This window comes from Centroberyx affinis, unplaced genomic scaffold, assembly GCF_046629955.1.
Source record: "Centroberyx affinis isolate AG114_WGS23_722 - 3 ecotype Tasmania unplaced genomic scaffold, CSIRO-AGI_Caff_v1 ptg000249l_1, whole genome shotgun sequence".
NCBI classification, from domain to species: domain Eukaryota; kingdom Metazoa; phylum Chordata; class Actinopteri; order Beryciformes; family Berycidae; genus Centroberyx; species Centroberyx affinis.
Genome location: NW_027278932.1, coordinates 249,787 through 272,167, shown reverse-complemented (window position 1 = coordinate 272,167; position 22,381 = coordinate 249,787). Strand labels below are relative to the sequence as shown.

Genomic DNA, 22,381 nt, shown 5'->3' with positions numbered 1-22,381 from the left:
TCACATTATTATTAATTATTAAATGAAGTGAATGTTTGAAAACAGCATCATCAACAACCGCACCCAAAATTAATAAAAAATAAAAAATAATATTTTGATGGGCCAAAATGATGAGTGGATAATTTTATTTACACTTTGTAATGACATTTTTAAATTGTTTACATTCTAGCAAGCCAATGCCATTGCTAAAAAGATTTTGTGTCTCAGAAATAAACATAGCCTAATTCTGCAGTCACACTTTGTTGTCATTGAACTTTTATTTATCACCCCATATCGTGTATCAAATCGCATCATGAGATAAGCATATCGATAAGATTGATAAGCATACCCTATTTTATACATACAACTTCCACATGAGGCAGCACTTTCTGCAGGTCTTACAAACTGTGCCTTTAAACACTGCACACTCCAAGAACTCAATGGGCATTGTAGAGCCATTTGTTAGGTAATGTTGCCCTCTAAAGAGTTGACCAGGAGAAAAAAGATTAGACAATGCCTATAATATAGGCCCCCGAGACCTCTGCTTTATCTTTGTGAGGCCCATAACTCTGTCTCAATCAGTTAGAAACAGGAGAGGCCAAGTACCCCGTTGTGGTGAATTGCCTGCTTTATGGCATGTCTTTATCGTAGGGAATATTTGTGCAGTGTGAAGAAGACATTAGTCCCTACACCAACTCTAATCTACCCCCTTCCTTCCTAGCATTGTAACTTGTGAGGGTGTGAGGCTGTTTCAGTCAGCTAATTCATGGTGGAGACAAACACAGGCTGACAGGCCTTTCAAAGGGGCAGGCTGGGCTCTTTCACATGTCACTCTGTCCTCTTCAAGACCCTTTTCTCCTTGCTCCCCCCATAGCAATGTGTCTGTGCCCTTCTCATCCAAGTCGCATTTGATTAAAGATCAGTGCTTAAAAGAAAAAAAAACAAAAAAACAAAATCAATAGTGTTGACATACAAAGCGTCAGGATAGGTTGCAACCTCTCAACAGAGTGCACTGTAAGTATGCTGTAGGACTTGTGAAGGACGATGTCTGCCACTGTTTACAAAAGCAACACAAACATTCCTGCAGCGTCCTGCCTTGTTGTGTGGGACTTGTTATTGTTGGTTGTGGGGGTTTAAGGTATTTAAGTATCTGCAACACAAAGCTATGGACCCAGAGTTGGCCAGTAACATTATTTTTCCACGCAGACAGACAATGTATAAGAAAACGCACACAATTTTGTAACAGAATAAGCAATTTTGCAACACAAGGCTTTATGTCACAGGCTGTCATTGAAGGCAGAGAAAGCTACAAGGGGCGATGGTCTAAGAGTAGCAAACCAGACATTTTTCTACCTGCCATGTGAATGAGATGATCTAATTTGGAGGTTTTCTTGTTAGGGGTTCAGTCACGATGGGAGTCTTTCTCAATTAGAGCACAAGTGTATGACATCCCTGACATGTTGATGCTAACAGAGAGTCCACTGCAATCGTCATCACTTCACAGTAGTGTTGAAACTTTCACTGGGGTAGAAATGTTATCCAAGTCCGAGATCGCTTGCTCATCAAGTGTAGCCTAAACCTCCTGTACGTATGTAGATGGCTGAGTTTTCCAGGCTCAGAAAACATTTTCTTGTCTCGGAGGATGACAGCCATGAAATTTTTAGACTATAACTGTGTAACAGTATTAGCCAGATAACACGAAAAGAAAATTGCATCTAGGCTTCTCCTCTTTCAGAACAAGTGGTATTTTATGGTTGGCCTAGTATCCATTTAATTGATTTCATCAGTAAATCATTCACAGCATCCGGTAAAACCTACAGTGAAGCCGAACAAAGACAGCATGGACAGACTTCCTTTCATCACTAGATAGCCTAACTCTCCGTATAAATCTCTGTGATAATAAAAGCTTAACCTAATGTTTGCCTCATGTCTTCAACATTGATTGACATTTGCCTGAGTTTCTTTCACTGCAGCTGCTTCTGTAGGTTTCCATCCCTACTGGCAAAACACTACCAACCAACCATATCCCACACAACTGTGCTCTGTAACAGTTGGGTGGAAAGCAGAGAAATATTATTTTCCTCACACCAGTCTCCCTAACAATGCTCAAGTGTATACCCAGCAGTGAACCATGCCTACGGACACACACACGGCTATGGACAGATGAGGCTCAAGAGCACTGTATACTATCTGAACTAACAAGGGGTTGGGCACTTGGTTTTTTCCCCATATTCACACAACACTCTCTTTGGAAGAATACAGTAATTTCCTGACAAAAGCCCAAGCTCAATTTTCATTCATTCAAACAGAAATAGATCAGGCCCTTTGGGGAGTAGGTGGGGCTTTGCAGAGAGAAAGGCTCCTCTACTAATCACAGACTCAAGTGCCCTTGACTTGGTCTAAATGGGCTACTGTACTTTCATTAGGCTAATCTTTCAGAGTGGAAACATAGTTTCCCACATGCCACAGAGACCCTGGAGGGAATTAGATTGTTTTCCTTTAAAATAATTCCCATGATTGTCCCATTTTAGATTTCTTGTACAACATTAGCCTGTATTAGCTAACAACCAGCTAACAACAACATGTCCTCATTTTGCAAGTGATCTACATGATGACAGAGACTGAATTAAATTGAATTTTTATTGACAATATAAAAAATATATGACATATATACATAAATAATATATGCACAGCTTCACCAGGAGGCATCATATCTTTGTACAATATTTGTCAAAAGGATAAAACACAATAAAGCCCAAGAGCTTATTTCCATTGTGGTCCTTTGGGTGTAGGTGTGTTTAACTCTTAGTGATTGAATGAGTATGTGAGCACAATAAGCATAAATTAACGAATGTGTGTATGTGTGTGTGTGTGAGCGCGTATGCACGTGCCCGCGTGTAGGGGAGGATGGCGGGGGACTGTCACATATGTAGGCTAAGAACAGAACTAGTATTATCTGGGAACGTCCAGTGATATGTAATAATTGCAAAGATCTGTGACTGTGCAAGTCTGTCATGTCTGCAATTTGTAGTTTGCAGTATAAGGTTTAAACATGAGCCATGTTAGCTCCCAAATTCCTAGGCGCTATGAAGTTAAACAACCCAGAAGCTACTGAATTTGACATTGGATAATTTGAGATTTCTGCAAGGCCAATAACAACAGCTTCAATTTTGTGCCATTTAGTTTGGAAAATTTTGGTTACATCCAGTCCATGATATCAGCTAAACAATCATGTAAAACTGCCACCTTAACTGGTATTGTTTGATGTAACTGAGAGATACAGCTGAGAAGAGTGGTGGGTGGTATAATAGTAGAAACAATACATTGGTGAAATCTTTGCTAAACTTTACATTTTCCCATTGCAGATGAGCCAGAAAAGCTGAAGGTGAAAAATCCTGGGTGAAACATTAGCCATATGAACGTACTTACGTTCTACAGACTTAACATCAAGCAGTTCCGCACAATTGCTGAAAATACACTTTACGAGTAGCACCCTTGAGATATGTTTGTTTAGGTAAGGGGAGACACGAAGCTTGAAGGAAGTGAAAGCGAAGTCAGCGCACCTCCTTATCTCTGACCAAACGAAAGCCAATAGAACTAAGATGAAGAGATTGTCTAAAAACAGTGTGAGGAGCAACAACCTAAGCTAATTTGTGCATTAATTGGGACAATGAATCTTGTACCATTGGTCTCCATTTAAGGTTGCTATAATAATGCTGTATTACACAATAAGTTGATCGTTCCACAGTTAAACTACAAAAAAGTAACTTTGTTTAGTTCCACTAACCTACAACACAAGCATGTAGTATATAGGGCATGTAACAACAGTACAAACAAAATTAAATATTTTCAAGAAGACTACATGCTTCACTGTGGCCTTTGTCCTTCAGATATTTTAAGTTCAGGACAGCTGGTCTCATTAACTCGTGACACTGTTAAATAGATGGAAGAAAATATTCTTCAAAGGCCTCTGTTTGCTAAAGTATGCTTTTTTCTATGCTTGAGATGCTATGTTACTCGAGCAAAGCTGATCATTTCTGATTTGATCATTGTTGCCTTTTCATCGCATTCCTGCAGATCTCAAAGCAATCATTAGGGCATTTCTCATCTAAATCTAGCAGACTTTAAGTGTTCAAAAGGTAGCCATTATAGCCACAAATATTTAAATTTATTATGACTAGGCTAGGCCAAGTCTAACCATATTTCCTTTTTAGTGGCTCCTTATCTCATCTTAAATTAAATATTTATATAGTTGTAGGCCTATACTGCAGTACCCAGGCTATTTGACAATGGAGTCTCTTGCTGCTGTGGACGTTCTCAAACAATCTGCATCACTGCACATGTCAGCAATCACCACTTCACAATTGAGGAGGAAGTAAAGCAGCACAACAAAAACATGCCTCTGAACTGTGTGTACTCCAGTGGTCAATAAAAGCAGCAGTTTGGTCAGTGTGGCATTTTACCAGCATTATCCTGGTCAGAGGGAGTTCACTTTCCCGGCACTCCCACTTTTCCCGGCGCCTACTCTCACCCTGTTCCTGCAGAAGATTAGAGCAGTATTCTTGATTCATGGTTACCACCCACTTTGAACAGTGAGAACAAGGAGAATTAGGTGCTTAGTGTAGCCGTCATTTGGGACACGCAGTAAGAAGTCAAAGCTGTCTAGGCCAGCACATGTCCAGGGTGACCTCACAGGAAGACACAAGTGCAGCATTTCCTCTGTATTCATTTAGCAGTGGTGCGCCACCACATCAAAGAAATACTTCCACTGCTAGAGAATATGTGAAAATAAAATTAGCATTGGAATTTTGTCTTACCATCATCTAAAACTAAAAGTAGTCCAAATGTTTTAGAAGTAATGATTTTATTAAGCTTAAACATATTTTAGCACTATAACCTCAACTTGAAAGGTTAGACCCAGACAGCGACAGATATGGGACAAAACTAGAATTATCCCCCCAAACACCACAGCTGCATGAAATTAGAGAGGAAACACTGCAAGTGTGTAGGTATTTGACAACCTGCCAGGCCAAACCCTTAGCCCACTCCTCTACTTGCAGGCTTGCATTATACTCCCTTCCTGCCCATATACCCCGTCTCTGAACTTTATTTACAGGAAAATATCAACAAATACCAGCTTTGAAAAATGTTACATCTACGGCCCAGGGAAGTTAGGTCTCTAGCGGTGATAACTACTGACTCTGATGGCCAGAAATGAGAAGAGTTTGCCCCACCCCACATCTGTGATGTCAAAACAATACACAACTCCACAGAGATTCAATGTGAAAAAAGACAGAAAAGGTCAGTAAGACAGTATCCAAGTATATTTTTATGGGCCTCAGGTTACATTGTCTGGTTTGGAACAGATAGTGTTCCCATAATATAAAGTTCACTTGGATGTAAAAGACAAACACTTTGAGTCCATAAAGTCAGTCTCCCATTTACTGTCAATGGAACAACTCCAGGGTGTAAGTGTACCTTAAAATTGAATTGCATTCCCCTTTAAGAGGCAATGCAATCCATGCAATATTGTAACATTATTTTTAAGCTCTAAATAGACCTGGCCACTTGTTTTGTTATGATCCCTTTCACAATCCAAGTAGAGGCAAAAAATAGCAACCACAGTGAACTGACGATCATGTTTGTCCCCTGTGTAAAGAACAGCGTGGCTGTTGAAAAGGAGGGACAGATATGTTATACCTTCCTTTATCAACATACTAAGAGAAACTGCAGTTTGTGTTACTTGTAAGGTCTATATTCAAAGAAGGAAATGTATTCAGCTTTATCCGGTCCGGACAGTCTGGCTGAAAATGAAGGGAGAAATTATGTCAGAGATTGAAATCGGAGAGTGGAAACTTTAGCACAGGGGAGTAATGTGGACATGGGAGGTGTAGCTGGAATGGCAGAGGGGGAATACGGAATAATTTGGCTGAATCCCAGCTGGGATAGGGTTGTGCAAAATCCTATTAAAGCCATCGCTGCAGTATATCTGCAGCAAGTGGCAGGGTCACTCTGCAAGCCAACTCAGCCAGGCAACTCCAAGTTAGGGGACAAGTCTTTCTTTGCCTGGGTTTTGGTGTCTGATGTAATCTGACACACTGGGGGGGTGTGGGTCGGGTTCGGGGAACTGAAGCTTGGGAGAGGTTGGAGGTTTTAGCCCAAGCCTTGTGGTATTGAAGTAGTAATGAAGTAGTAAAACCTCTGTTCCCACTTCAACAGTGCCAGCCTGAAGTGTGTTAACTCAGAATAGCAATGGTAAAATCAAAATAATAGAGCAATGTATCACAGTAGCTTGCACGGCCAGAAATTAAGTCGGACTACCTGAATTTCAATGTTCACGAACTTTATCATGCCTGTCTTTCTGGTTAGCAAAGCCTAGACCAGGTCCCATCAATACATTTTAATGGGGTTTTAAGATTCAGGGTGAACTCTCCTTTACACTACACCGCAAAGTATAGAATCTTTATGGATGGCATTCAAGTTCAGTACTTGAAGTTACAAAGACAAAATATCACCCAATGACTAATAAATATTAGAAATCAGTAGCCTAATTCATATGTTTATAATTCTACAGTATAATTGACATTTTATCTAGCTTTGGCACTAATGTTGATACTGTGGTGGAAAATCACAGCTGAAAGGCTAATACTTGCCAATAATATTGATACATCAATACATCAGTTGGGCACTATTAAAGCCTATAGGCCATTACAACCTGTATAACTGTGTCCTTGCTAGCCATGTGACAGATTCCTGTTAAAAGCTTCCAGAGATACGCGCAACTACAAAGATAGATAAGCAAGCAATGCAAACAGACCAGGCTTTGTTTAATTTTGTAGTCATGTTGAGTTTTGTTTCATAAACATAGTAGGTATGAGTCAAGAGGGACATACAAGGCAGGATCAATTCACTGAGAACTACAGCACAGATCAAAACAAGGTTCGAATATAGTGCAGTGAACTCATAAAATGTTTATATTTTACAGCAAACGGTGTATAATATTTTACAGCTGTGCTATCAGTTCTGCCTCAAAAAATAATAATAATAATAATAATTGATTACATTTATATAGCGCTTTTCTAAGTACTCAAAGCGCTTCACATATCGGGGGGGGGGGGAACTCAACTCATCCACCACCGATGTGTAGCACCCACCTGGGTGATGCACGGCAGCCAGTTTGCGCCAGAACGCTCACCACACATCAGCTATCTCAGTGGAGAGTAGAGGACTGAAAGAGCCAATTAGGTAACGAGGGATGATTAGGTGAACTCTTATCCCCAGAAAATTATCCTGGGTACATTTCACAGTCAACATTTTCTTCTTTTCCCATTTAATTCTCAAGCAGCATATTTGCATATCACAGGTTTGGAGACTGGATAAACACTGTGTACCAAACCAGGATGTTGGTGGGCGTCATATAGCCTAGAGTGTATGCTACCAAATGTTGGATTGCCTTTGCACCCAGACTGGACACAGAGAACGAACGTGAGGACCATGTTGCGGGTGTGGCAAAAGGATGGGGAGATAAACAAAGATTACCTTCCACCAAATCCGGAGCAAAAGCAGATTTCACTAGTCCCTGTATAATATCAATGAATCAGACTACTGATATCTTAACAAGCTTACCGGCCACAGCCAGGATTTATAGGTTTTTGGCTGGTGGCTATTAATAATTTCCCACATGGGTGGTGTAGGGGTGTGTGTGCATACAACTGACTACCTGTGTGCTCATCCCAAACATCATGAACACCTGTCAGTTGAAAATGAGTGAAGACTGAGTGGTAAAAAGCAGCCACACCTGTTTCCCATAACCCTGGAGCTCCTCTCCTGGGGGATTCTGCTGACTGTGCACATCCTGCCCTGTAACACTCTCCAATACTCACTGTGGAACCACCGTCTATCCACAGTGACCCTTACATCAGTCACATACTGCGATCTGCTCTTTCAGGGAAAAACCCTGAATCCTGAAAACAGCAGTCAAAATAAAAGTTTAAAAGCTTTCTCTGTTCATTCACAGTTGGCAATTAACCATGAAAATATCTGGAGGCCATTTATACCACCCAGTTCCTATGACTCAAACACTCCAAGTTATGATTGAAACAGTCGATTTCCATCTAAGCAAGATATAGTCAGGAGACAGCCATAGATAATTACTAGCTGACGTGCAGTGCTGATGTTAGCAAAACAAAACCAAAAATAATACTAATACAAAACTGTAATTGCAATACAATTTACCTTTACAGAGAATAACCATAAGCTTGACATGCCCAATGGCCAGAAAAAGCATGATGCTGCAATGATGCTGCTGATGCTTGCAATTCCAATTTTGGCGATTTTCACATTGTTACTTAAAATGGAAGTTCACACAGTCCTTTGTGAGCTAAGTAGAGTTCATAACCCACGGGACAATGAAACCCATTGAAAACACATACTATAATTTAAAAGCCGCAATAGACTTAAATTGAAAATGTTTTCTTATGTTTTGAAAAGTTAACAATTTGGAGATACAAGGTTTTCATCCAACAGTAGCAATGTGTATAATTTATTGTCTCCCATCAAGCACTTTTCAACTGCTTTGTTATGTTGATTTGAAGCATTACTGAAATTTCTATTTGACCAGTCAGAAAAATTGCTCAGCTGAAACTACCCATTGTATAATACAATTTCAGTTAGATCTTGCTAAACACAGACAAACACACACCAAAACAAACAAACAAAAAAGGGTACAACAGGCTAGACAATATCAATAGCAAGTGCATTAGATTCTGGCATAGTCTAGTACTGGCAGGCCTGAATGGACCAGTCACTGATGCTGATTCCTATCTAAAAGCACTGGATTGAAAGTGATCTACAAATGCTTTGTCACAGACATTGTAGTCTTTTTTATTAATCCCAGTTAGAGCCATGTCCTGGGGTATGCCAAGGCTGGAGGTCACTCCTCTACATTCACTAATGGACCACCGGGGAGCGGCTTGCCCTACAGAACCTCCAACAGTCACATCTGTCAGGGGAAGACGAGGCTAAGGGTGGAGGGTGGAGTCAACAGAGCCTCAGCGGCCACAGCCTGCTCCCGGATCCCCACACACAGCCGTCATGTCCCACAATAAAGCAAAACACTCATCTGCTGATGGCCCTCCTTCAAAAAAAAGACCCTTTTAATGTGATTAGGAGTTTTCAGTCTGCTGCCTCACAACTGAGATTTAAGATCAAATAAAAGGATCAGATGGATGCAACAGCTGCGAGCCACAGATGTGCATCCAAACACTACAACTGGCTTTTAAAGCCCTCTCTTGCATGGCATTCCAGTAGCAAATAATCATAATAGATAATTAGCACCAGCCATCAGCCAAATTTTGGCATATTTTGTTAGTGACTCATAAGTCTGTCTACTGCAGCCACTAACTTCACCAAAAATGATTATGAAATGATTAAAGTACCTGGTGAATTTTAAAATTGGAAATGAATGAATTTTCACTTCCCACTGTGATGGTGGGTGGAAAAGTCAGTTTCTTATTTGCAATCAAGTGGCGGGCACATAGCTTAGTTTATGTTTACACTTATAGTTTACTCTGACATTATATGACTCAAGACAAAAACTGAACATTTTATAATTGAAATATTCTTTAATCAGGAAAAATACATTTTTCTATGTTCAAGTTGACAATGACATGGAATTACCCATACACCTGCTCCTAAACCAGAGGCGAACATGTCAGATAAATTGTCCTGACCTGATCTGTTGTCATGCTGTGACAAAGCTGTAGCTATTTGGATTAAAGTAGGGATGACAGACCTACTTTACTTTACTACTTTCCCTGCATTTCTCTGCCAATTAATAATCACTGACATACCAGAACCTCCATTAGGCCCAAACTTGCTCAGTCAGTGCATTTCTTTTTTTTCAAATCTATTTCTGTTTTTAGTCTGTAATTTAGGTGGCTCCATTACTACATTATTTATTTAGATTGCGAATCATGCAGCCCCAAGAGAAGAAACCACAAAACTATGGTCTTCAATTATAGACCTCACAGCCTGTAGCCACGCCTTGAAACGATCCCCTCCTCACAACCCGTCTGCACTACAGGGATTCTGAAAATGACACAGCCAAGGAAATACACATCAGATCTATTCTTGTCAAAAATCCCCCTGCATACTGGGAGACAGAGAAGATTTGTACTCCGCTGAAAATAAAGATACACTAGGTCTAGGTCTAGGTCAAGGATAGGCAACCGTGTGCCATGGGGTGCCGAGACTGCAGGTTTTCATTCCAACCAAAGATTCACCAGCTGATTTCGCTGATTGGCATAGCTTCAACCAGAGAGGAGGAATCACCTGCTGAAGTTTTTGGTTGGAATGAAAACCTGCATACACTTGGCCCTCCATGGCACATGGTTGCCCAGCTCTGTGTAGGCTAATCAACTTTGTTTACAACAATACAATGTTTATCACTTCTGTCTTGATTTATGACCCCATATTTTGTGGTTACAGACAGAAAAAGTATGGTATGCAGAGGAGTCGTGTGTGTATGAGCGCGTGTGTAAGCAAGACAGATATCACACTGGTGGCAGCAACTTATCTGCTTTGTATACATCTATGTTTGGCCAAATTTTCTCCTAGCAGACCAGACATGTAGTGTGTCCTGGCACAAAATTGGGGTACAGCAAAGCCCCCCCCCCCCCCCGCCCCCCGCACTATTTGGGACAGTGAGACTGGAAGGTGCTCTGGCATGTGGCCCAACTGCAGGTCAATACTTCCAGACTCTGCGGCTGCAGTGCCTTTCCTCTCTCAGTCACTGAAATATGTCTTCATTTCCCCTGCCACCCCACACACCCCTAACTAGAAGAGGCTACGCTGCCTCTCCTCCCCCTGGCGTGCTCCGCGTCGCTCCCCCATATCGTATAACGTTATCCGCCACATCCCAACACTTGGCAAACTTTTCATACAGGAGCTCCCCTCTTTGCTTCCCATAATCCAATGATACCCTCAATACTCTTCCCATCGTTTTTATTTTCGTACGCCACGATTCAGTGCTGCTAGTCAGTGAATTTCGGGTCATTTGAGTTGGAGACCGGCCGGTATTTCCACTTAACCACTTGGGTAATGTTAAGTCACGATGTGAGGAAGTATTACAAAATCTGCACATTGCTAGCCACTCACTCAAATAAATGCGGCGCTAAGTTAAATATCTCATGTCCCGGGAAGGGTCAGTCCGGCTGGAAATCACATTTAGTTAGCTTGAGTATAATTAGCAGTGGTTGAGTGGGGTGTAACATTGGCTAGCGTTAGTAACGGTGGAGAATTCACAAAGGAAAGGAAAAAACCGGACAACTATCTCACTAAGGTTTGCTAACAGCGTATTGACACGATCAGCTAGGTTCGTCGGCTTAATTAGCTATGGATAACAGTCCACAGAAACAAAAAATGTTAGCTTAGATGGTAGAATGGCTTAAGAGCTAGCTAGCTATGAACAAAACACAGCCCACTTCAACACAGCAGGGATAGCCAGGTTTAGCGGTCTGTATCGGTAACTAACGGTAGACACTGCGGACCATTCAGCCTTAACTTTTTTTCATTAGCATGAAAACTATTATGAAAATCAAAAGAGAGACGAACAACTCACAGGTAAATCCGTATATGACGAGAAGCAATGTTATAAGTCGCAGTCCTTTTGGTGGCAAAGTAGTCTTGAGTGGCAATCTTTTCTCCATGATTCCCTGTGCGCTTTGGCACTTTGGCTCCGTGCTTCTCGCTCTGACTCTCTGGCGGTCTCAGGGAACTGTTCTCCATAGCAACCCGTCCGCGTGGGCTGTACCACTTCTGCGGGACAACAAACAAAACACACACACACACGCACACACACACACACACACACACACACGCACATTGATATTTTACTTATTTGATTTAGTTTGTGCTTCAGTCACAGCGCTTTTGAGATGTTTTTTTTTTTATTTTACTTAGTGCTATAATGATAGCTGCAGAAGAAGTAGTAGCAACAGTAACAGTAGTAGCAGTAGTAACACTAGTAGTAGTTATTATAGATCAGGGCTAGGCAACCATGTGCCATGTTGTGCCAAGAGTATGAATGGTATGTATGGTTTTCATTCCTGCCAAAGACTTCACCAGCTGATTTTACTGATTGGCAGGCCTTCAACCAGAGAGGGGGAACATTTGCCTAGCCCAGTTAATATAATACTTACATGGTAATAGTAATAGAGCAGGGGTTCACAAACATTTTCATATCAAACATTGCCAAAATGGATTCACTTTTGCCTCTGGACCTGATGAGATTTTGACCTAAAGTAGATTTAGCTAAGAAGGGGACAGCTGTTCATTCAGTGGGGAAATGAAAGTGAGGATAGTGAAACCCATGCTTAAAAAATGATCTTTATGCATTCTGTCATTGTGCTAACTGCTAGAGCATGAAATAATAGTGAAATAATGGTGAAGTTTTGCTGGGGACCACCTGGAATCGTCACAGGGACCCCTGGTGGTCCCAGGATCACACTTTGGGAACCAGTGGTATAGGGCATTACATGCACACTGAAATGCAGCATAAAGCATTTAAGCTACAACTCAAAATGTACCTTTACATTTTAGGCATTTGATAGTCTTATCCAGAGCGGCTTACAGGGACTGGACAGGTAGAGGTTCAGTGTCTTGATTCAGGACACTTCAGCAGGACCCATGGCTGTTGTGGGGATCAGACCTGCAACCTTTTGGTTACACAACAGTCTCTCTAACCACGAGGCCACCCTGACCCACAGGTCAGCTTTTCATATGCAACAAATCAAGTCAAATCTGATCTAAATGTTATTTTTACCTTCAAACGTTTTGAAGATTTATAGACTCCCATTCATTTGTAGCAGAAAAGGTTTAACTCAAAAAGTACAACTGGCATTTAATCAAACAAACAAAATACCACTTTGTGTTCCTGTCTTAAAATCTCTTTTTTAGTTTTCATTTCACTTTAACATTTAGACCCCAAACTTTTTTCAGCAGTTTTAGGTTTATGTATGGGTTATTTGCTGCCTCATTGACTGCAACAATATTAATAACATGCTGATTGTGTCTCCTAAAGACGACTCAGATATGGAAATATTCAACTTTTTGAGCCTATTGAGACAAAACTCAAAGTCATCTTGACAGCAAACAGTGTATTTGTTTTGCATTGTGTGTCTGTAACCTTTATGTCTGTCATTGATGCTGCTTTTCTTGGCCAGGTCTGTCTTATTAAAGATATCTTGTACCTGAATGAGTTAAATAATGGTTGAATAAAAATAAATCAAATACTTAGTTATAGATAATTATGGGTCAAAGAAAATGAATGGCCACCTACGGGAGATACTGAGATTTGTGTACACCACTGGCCTAATTTTAACTACAGACAGTACATTTATATGTTAAAATGAACAAACTAAGATCACTTTTATCATCACTGATTGTTGTATAGGAGATTGTTGAGGTAATTATTTTGCTGACAATGTGTAACTATGTTTTGAAAGGCCTGTTGCCTATTATCTAGTAGTCTAAAAAAAAAACAAGGAAATGAATCTGAAAGTTAATATAAACCTCACGAGTTCAACTACTGGAGAAAAAAAGCAGTCACATGCCACTGAAGCACTCCACCTACATCTGATTCGGAAAAAGTGAAGTACGTTCTCACAGGCATTACAACAGAAACATTGCAATTACTTTGTCCTTGAATGATGTGGTAACTAAACGCCCATGACATTTTCTTGCATTGTTACATTTGTTTGAGATAATTACAGCTCCTTTAGTCTCAAGCATTCGGGAATTCAGCATTGTCTGCAGCAAGGTGTTATTATCATGCACTGTAGCTTGAATTGATAAAAAAAACTTGCTCCCTCAGTAGTTTCGAGCAGATAATGATGTTTATTCACCTAACATTAGCAGAAACTCCCTTTTCAATGTGGTTCCCTTACGTCTAGCTACCCATTTCACTCTGCAGTGACATCTTCTTAGCCTCTATTAGTTTCTAAGTCTTCATCAGGGGACACTGACCCTGCAGGGGGGGCCTCCACCTCCTGCAAAATTTAACCCGGTCCCTCAACGACAGCGCCACAACTCAGCTTCACTGTGATTAAAGCATGACCCATGATGTGTCCCCACACTATACCCCCTGCCTTTATACCCTCCGGTGGTTTATTTATATCCTCAAAGCGTTATAAATCCCCAGGTGAAAGTGCTGCCCTTTTCACCAATCAATCACCCCTCACTGGGCCACTTTGCATGTACCAGTGAAGTCGGTGCAGTGACGAGACTCATGAGGGTATATTTATGAGACGATAAATCAAATTTCATTTTATTTCCATGAAGCATTCGATGTGTTAATGATAGCGCCAATTTGGGTGAAATAGGTTCAGTTTGGGCTTATTCCACAGCGTCGGTATAACTGCTGCGTAAATGTTCAATTTTGGCTGTAGTTTAGTTTCGACTCTTAATACAGAATCCCCTCAGTAGAACTAAATGGTTTATGAGCATTTATGGCCCGTGACCTTTGTAATTGCAGTTGCCTCATTGAGGGTTTACGCTGCAAAATATTTTCTCTGAGACTGCTATTACGTTTCCAGCCTGGCAGGAGAGGCTGCACTGGCACCAGCTCTCCCTTGAGCAGAGAGGGTGCACATCCACACACACACACACACACACACACACACACACACACACACAGCCTGTCTGGGGCATTTGGTTTTACAGTCTGTGAAAACAGCCTTTGTTAAACACAGCATTCCTCACCAGTCACATTGGTGAGCCAGTCCTTGCACACCTCAACCCCCCCTCTTCTCTCTCTCTATCCACACTCATCCCCTGCCAAGGCTTGACCATCTAGAGCCGGGAGAGGTCATCTCACTGCTGACGCTACACACTCGTGTTTACAGCTCCGGAGAGGTCTTCTCCATAATGAGCTCACTCCGAAATGACCCTCTACAGCACAAACTGACCTTTACAGGGCATATGTGAAGACAATTAAGCTGGCGTACTTTTTACCTTGCATATTGAGGTTACTAATGGCTCAGGTTTCTGCTTTCTGTATGTTTGGCAATAGATTCAGCAGGTTAGGTGTGTATTTTTTTTTCTTCTTCAAGTATTTCATCCGTTTTTTGGAATATACCGGGAAGATGAGCATTGGAGCAGGAGGAGATGGTGACAGAAATGACTGAGTTAGGGTTCAAACAAACTGCACAAACTGATTGAGAAACGAAAGGCCACAGGTAGCATAATTAATGGCTCTCTGCTCTGAGCTGTCTGACCAGATGTTTATATCCAAAAACACCCAAAAGAGCACTTGGGGCCCCCAGCAGAATCTAATCAATCAGACTCATAGACCCCAAACAAAATAGCATGGGTCAAGTCTGATGAGATAACACTGTAACTTAACAATGTAACTTAATATAAAATATAAAATAGTGTCTGGAACAGATAAACTTAACAAACCAGACTTTTCAGTCGACTGTATGTGAAATTGGAATTGCTATAAATGTAACTGTAACAACAGCATTAAGCTTTGTTGTAATGGATTTTGATCGCCATCTGCTGGATTACAGTTTACAAAGCAAGGCAGGCAGGCATGGGGGAATAGGGAAGTCTTTGGTCCGAGGCCTCAGCAGGATCATTTTGTTGTTAGCTGTCTGGTTGAATTTCTAAATCATGTGTCTATTGCTCTGCGAAATGGCAGTATTGAACAAAAAATCCTTTTGGTCCAAAGTGAAAAGAAGCTGCAAGTTGTGAAGTCCTTGAAACATGCAAATGAGCTCACAGTCTGCCTTCATCTCATTTGCAAGTTAGACCACCTGTCCTCCCTACACATCCTCAGCCTGAAACTGAATCTGAGACATTTTTTTTTTTTTACTTCTGGATAGTTTTCCTAACCCACTTGTTGCATACAAAATTATGCAATTATGAAAACATTCCTTTTATTGTTGCATTTCAGAAAAAAATCCCATAAAAGTGTCACAACTCAACCAGTTTTTCACGGTTGACAAAGACGTAATGACAAGATGTAGGGAGCTTTGTTTTCTGTTTTGTCACAGTGTGGCAGTGGTGACATTGTAGATTAAGTGATGACAGGGGGAAAGAGAAATAGCCTAAAAGCTCTATCCAAGAGAGTAAGGGCATGGATAATTTGCAGTGAAGATAAGGTGTTGAGTGAAAAGAGAGATGCAAACACCAAGTAAAGGAACACTACAACAAAAAAAATAAATGTTCGCAGGGAAACAGGAAGCAGGAAGCAGGAATCATTGGAAAATTAATTCATTTGCGACTAGAAATCTGTGTGGAAGACTTGTTCACACCAACAACATAAATTACTTCTCAATAGCAGGCGACAAATCTGCCACTTCCATTTCATTAATTGAATAGAACAAAGAATGTGCTATTCAGTATGCTGAGTCCACAAAGGGACAAACGACTCTGGTCTCTTTTATCATCAGAGTAGTTCTCAAGAGGGTTAGACAACACAGTGGCAGAGCTTTTGACAGCACACACACTTGTCAGGTAAAACATACTGTATTCTCTCACCCACGATTAAACAGTTTAGAGAGAGAAAAATACATTTTCTGCCACATGCTGCTTTCACACAAATCACTCATCCTTGGGCAATCATTTCAGGGCAGAGAAAACATGGACTGTCCTCTATTTTCACTAATGGTTAAACAACTTTCAGTAATGTAGGTAAACTGAATTGCACATTGAATTGCAAAAAAATCAAGGCCCCAGCAAAATATATTTTCAATCAAATTTACTCAGCTAAGTTATGTTTTCTGATGTTAATGTAAATAGTGAAAACAAAGAATGCCAAACAGTAGTTTTATGAAAAAGTGTTTTTATTACAACGAAACATAACCACAAAATATAACAAAAAATAAAGACAAATTGTAATCCGATGGTGGCCAAGCCCACAGCGATACAATACACATTGGAGATTCAACACAATCATCTTCCACACTCCAGAACAAGTTGACATTCATTAAATCAAATAAATAGTTTTAAATAATCAAACATTTATAAGAAAGTGAAGAATTACAAACAAGTCTGTTTGCAAATTTGTTTGATTCACTTTTTCAATCTTGCAGTTGCTTTGCATTTGTGTAGAGATGCAAGTACATAAAAATGAACTCAACAAAACTAAATATCCAACATTCCCCTCATACCAAAATGCACAACCAATTACACTCAACTTCAAGAGCATTTATCACATAATCTGTTTAGAGTGAGACATGGTAAATTACCAAGGTAAATATATTATAGACTCAAAAAGAAGGAGAACACCATAGGGATAATAAAAAGTTGCTGAGAGCTCAAAGCTGTTGAATATGGTTGTTGTGACAACGGTTTGCTGGGTATTTCTCTTAGTCTTCTCGTAGATAAGCCTCATGCACCTCATGCTCCTCGCTGTCCTTCTCTAGGAAGGAGGCGTACTCTGCCATCCTTTGGATCTCCTCCACTTTAGTCTCGGCCAACTTCTTATCGGCATCCATTGACAGTTTGCGTGCCTCGTCCACCTGGGACTTGGCCACCTGAATGTTGGTCCTCACGGTGATGGATGCCTGCTCGGCTCCTGGGAACACACAGAGGCAAACACACCTTGAGCCACACGGCTGGGAAAGGGCAAGAGTTGACACAACCCTAACTCAAGTGCGGACATTAGGTGAGGACATTAAGCAGGTGCTCCTGTCCATCGTCTCCAGTTTGTTCTACACCATCACCTCATTTCAAAGCCCTGCTGACTGGCAGCTACTGATCCGTACACTGTCCAAAGTGTAACACTGACAGAACATGAATAGGAAGAGGCACAAACAAAAATCTACAAAGCATTGAGCAGATGATATACCGCTACACAACAAATACTATAGGCACGTCACTGTCTCTCAGTATTGACTGTATTCGTCACTGTTATGGGAAGCCTGGGAACGCCCGGCTCAACACTTCAACAATTCTATCCTTCATAGGCAATCTGAAGCTGTGGTTCAGCTCTTCCTTTGATTCATATGGCCACTCAGACATTGTGTTTTACACACCTGAGATGTACGCTGCCTCGGCTGCCATTTCACACAGGTTGACAGCATTGACCCAGGTCGACTCGAAGCGCTTGCATTCATCTAGTTTGTCATCAAGCTGTCAGAACAGAGAGACAGAGAAACCTCAATCACAGTCCACAAACATCTCATGACTACTTTGCAAAGCATTTATAGGGTCTTGTTTCAAGTCTGTTGTCATATCTGTCACCAATGAGTGAAAAGCTGACAGTAAATGAACGTGTTTAAGCAGAAAAACTGAAGGGTATGTTCAGGTTTCTTAAAACAACATTTACCCAGTGAGGAAAACAGACTAACCTTTGCACGCTGGCCAATGATCACCTGCCAAATCGAATCCTCCTCTGCTGGGGTCAGTTTTCCCAGCGAGGCCAGATACCGTCTCTGGAGAGCAATGAGTGTGTGCACAGCCTGTGAGCAAACAGAGGGAGGAAAAACACAGTCAGTGGCATTCAAAATCAAAAACAGTACAGCGCAACTGGGTTTAACTGTTAACTTCACAGTGTTTTTTATGTCTGCATGAAATCATGGCATATGTCCACTTTTCAGAGCCATTATCTTCAGTATGAAATGACATTGTTTGGATGCATAAAAAATGCTTGATGAGTGTGTAAAGTCTATGTCCAATTCATTATATAATGAGAAGCTCTATAAAGTGTTTATTGCTCAGAATGCTCACATAACAGAAACAAGTTGGGGTCTCTGTTTTCAGTTATTACTCACAAATACAGATTTAACTACCCCAAATCATAGAATAACATGTGGATCCTATCTTAACTTCACTTTAAAAAAAACAAAAAAAAAACAGGGATGGATGAAATATGAAATAGTTTGGATCATGCAAATCTACAGTAGTCTGGTTCCTTTCATCATAAAAACACAAAACCAATCATGCACCACCATCTGACTAGTAAGCTGAAATAATGTAGCTGCAAATTATTGTGGATGTGCCTCGTCACACTAATTTCTTGGTACCGTTTTCCTAGGGCTGGCCGATATGGTTGAAATCAATATCACAATAATCATTAGAATCAAAGATTTTTCTCGATATCAATATATATCACGATATGGTTCATGTATGCAAAATCACGTTAAATAATCAAATTAATGTTCATCTCATTGAACCGAATGGTAATGTTAGGTGTGATGTCAAACAAAACAGAAATATTCAAATAATATTCCTACCATACCTTATTTTATGAGTTTTTAAGTAAAATTTGCTTGTCATCATCAATTTAGACAGCAGAAATGTGTGTCACAATATTAAAATATCTTCATATCATCCCGATATCATTCCACTGAAAGACAATAAACGATAATATTGAATTATCGCCCAGCCCTACGTTTTCCTCCAAATGATGAATTAATCCCCCACAATTTTATACCATTAATCTGGCAATCCTAATGTCTGGGAAGAAGGTTTAATACAAGATCAAAAACTTACTTTTGAATACTCTGTAGTGGCATCTATTAGGGCCAAGGTGGTCTGGGAGAGGAAAGTGCTTGTACTGTCTGTGACCATTGAGGCTGCTCTTCTGATCAGGGAGTCATGAGAGAGGTTTTCCGCTTTCTGCATGCAGAGACAGAGAGAAAGAGAAAGAGAAAGAGAAAGAAAGACAATTTTGTTAACTTATGCTTGATTCTAGTTTCTTCCATGTTGGGACAATTTGAAGCATAAGAATAAGTTAAGTGTTTCTCATACTGGATGAACATATCAGTGCAGCTATATAAGCCTGGCACAAGCATCATATTATTTCTGGTAGGTGAGTGACCCACCTGTGTGAATGGGACAGCACACAGCGCGCCGCCGACGCTCAAAGACGCTATACTTGTGTGCACGATATCTGCCCATTTTCCCAACCTCCGGACCGTAGGCTTTCTGTTGCTGAAGAGGACGCTGGCAGAACTCCTGTAGAAAAACCAGGACAGATTAAAAAAACAGATTATTACACGGTTATGACAGGTGTAATCCAGCGGCTTCAGCTCAAAGTTTAGCAGCGCTGTCACGACTTGCAACGTCACGATTCAACTTTACAGGCAAAACAACAGCCAAAGCTAAAGGTGACGTTAGGGAGGTCAAACCTGAATCTGCGGTCTCGAAAACTTATTTTTAAGTAAACGGTACAGCCACTCTTTCTTTTAACTCTGTCTCACACTTTTATGTGATTGTCTATAATCTAGAAATATGTAAAAGCGTATTTCAGGTCAAGAAAAAAAATAAGAATTTCCCTGCTAAACTTCTAGCTAACTTCCTGTTATCGTTATTCGCAGTTGCACTCCTAACCGAAACATTCTTCTTTTTGAATATTAAAGTCGGTTGCAGCGTTTGATTTTTACGATATGTATTATTGAATAGTATGTGTTTACATCCCATACACGCTTTTGCCAGTGTAACGTTAACTATTATAAACAAACCTACCTTAGGAAACTGAGGCAGGCTGCCCCCCTTCTGAGCGCGGCCATGTTGGTCCGCAGCAGTAAAATGTCCGTCCGACTCTGCAGAAGTCCCCCGGCGGCACGGCTGGCACACATTGAACATTGACGGGCAGCTTGCATTTTGCCAGTTAAATTATATATGTCGATAACGTCTTTACACTTGCAGAATATATTTGATGTTATCTACGGCAACAGAAACTTGTCGTTGATTGTTTTAATGTAGGTTTTCTTTCCTCTTATTTGAGCCGATAGCTATATGTCGCCCTCTAGTGGTGAAATCAGCAGAATGCTCTTGTTCTCTCCGTTTCAGCCTTGCAGTCTGCTGAACAACTGCAGCCTGCCAGGTCCCCCGGGTATTTATAAAGCCCGGGCCCCCTTTCATTACGCAGAATGCATTGATCTGTTTACTTTGACCTGAAATGTACGCACTTGGCATGACCGAAAGAGGCCCACAGAGATAGTCATTATGTACAGATGCAGACACTGATATCTTGGTAGTTAGGCCTACAGTCTCTCTCTCTCTCTCTCTCTCTCTCTCCCTCCCTCCCTCCCTCCCTGTGTGTGTGTGTGTGTGTGTATGTGTGAGGGAGGACCAGTTTGAGTTCAGGGCATAAAACCTTTTAGAGAAACGGGGACATTTTTGTATTGTCCTTAATTTGAAAAATGTTTTAAGGGAATGAACGTAGTCAGCGGATCATCCTCACAAGCAGTCATGCATTTTTACGTTTTACATCATAAGCATTCAGTGGACACTGTCTCAGAGCGTCTTATATCAGATACAACAGCTTCAATTCCTTTATTTCACCATAATTATAAGCAGCTGAAAATAAGGTGTGCAAATGTCAGGGCTTGTAGTGCCTTTACAATCTCCCTGTGACCATAGAACGATCATGAAAGAGTGAAATGTTTTGTTTATTGTGTTTATTCTGTTGTCAGGGAGAGACAGAGACAGACATTCACTTCCTGTTACACTGTGACAGATACAAACATGTGAGACAGACTTATTTTGAGAGGATAGGCAGAATTTATCCAGAGTTCAACCATCTGCCTGATCCTCTCAAACTGCCCTACCTGTATGGGGAGAAAAGTCAGTGTGCAGTATTAGCTGCTAAATGTGTAGATTGCTGTCACACTTTAAGGGAAGAGGGACACACAGCTGAATGAGAAATGTGAAGCATAATATGTGAATGTATGTGAAAAGTTCTGTTTTATTAATTGGATAAGGTGATATTTTGCTGGTTTATGTTTCCTCAGAAACACAAGTGACATAAACACAGAAACAATGATAGTCAGTAGACAGTGGAGGCACAGCAACACACACGCAGGCACACACAATAATACATGGGAGGGGATGGAATTATTTTTCTTTTACTTAATTTTTTTTTTTTGTTATTTAATAATTTAATTGATGATTAATTTCTTGTTACATGCTTTGGCAATATTGTTTGTTTGTGAACTGTCATGCCAATAAAGCACCTTGAATTGAATTGAATTGAAATGCTAGGAAAATAAATAAAATAAGTGAGAGAAGGATTTTTCAAGAGCAATTAGAGTGAGTAGAAAGGGGATAACATCCAGTGGGAAGAGGGTGATGTGAGGTAGGCCTACTTCCTGAAAAGATGAGTTTTCATGAGTTTTGTGATGGAAGATCTGGAGTGACTGCTGATCTGACTGACTGGAGGATAGGGAAGTGTGTGTGTGTTTGGTGGCCTCAGTAAAGTTCCCTTAATGCAGGATTATAGAGCAGAAAGAGGTTTAGCACAGGGTGGGAGGTAAGATGCAACCAAATCAAGACTGAGAGGAACTTGATTCAAGACTCATTTACCCAAACTCACTATACTCACCAGTCGTGTGTCAGAGAGAAACACTGGGGTCTCATCCATGTGGACACCTGTGCCCTTTAGACAACC

At 40.7% G+C, this 22,381-nt stretch overlaps 2 protein-coding genes across 4 annotated transcripts in view; both read right to left on the bottom strand.

Moving 5' to 3' along the window:
• Window positions 1-11,716, bottom strand: part of nectin3a (nectin cell adhesion molecule 3a) — a 31,068-nt gene extending 19,352 nt beyond the window's left edge. Inside the window, exon 1 of the mRNA XM_071544568.1 lies at window positions 11,600-11,716. Within this exon, the coding sequence (XP_071400669.1) occupies window positions 11,600-11,687 (88 nt within the window). The 5' untranslated portion in view covers window positions 11,688-11,716. The remainder of the gene's footprint in view (window positions 1-11,599) is intronic.
• A 5,109-nt stretch (window positions 11,717-16,825) lies between these two features.
• diabloa (diablo, IAP-binding mitochondrial protein a) lies at window positions 16,826-20,610 on the bottom strand. 3 transcript variants are annotated; one of them, XM_071544863.1, is made up of 6 exons: window positions 20,455-20,610; window positions 19,808-19,944; window positions 19,480-19,601; window positions 18,336-18,446; window positions 18,021-18,117; window positions 16,826-17,560 (listed from the first exon to the last, which is right to left on the bottom strand). In XM_071544863.1, exons 1-6 carry the CDS (start codon window positions 20,589-20,591, stop codon window positions 17,352-17,354), a joined length of 813 nt encoding a protein of 270 aa, XP_071400964.1. In that variant the 5' UTR covers window positions 20,592-20,610; the 3' UTR covers window positions 16,826-17,351. The 3 variants fall into 3 exon arrangements, with proteins under 3 accessions (XP_071400964.1, XP_071400956.1, XP_071400972.1); XM_071544855.1 differs by having other exon boundaries at window positions 19,480-19,605; window positions 19,812-19,944; window positions 20,455-20,606; XM_071544871.1 differs by having other exon boundaries at window positions 19,808-19,956; window positions 20,473-20,606.
• Between the last annotated feature and the right edge of the window lie 1,771 nt (window positions 20,611-22,381).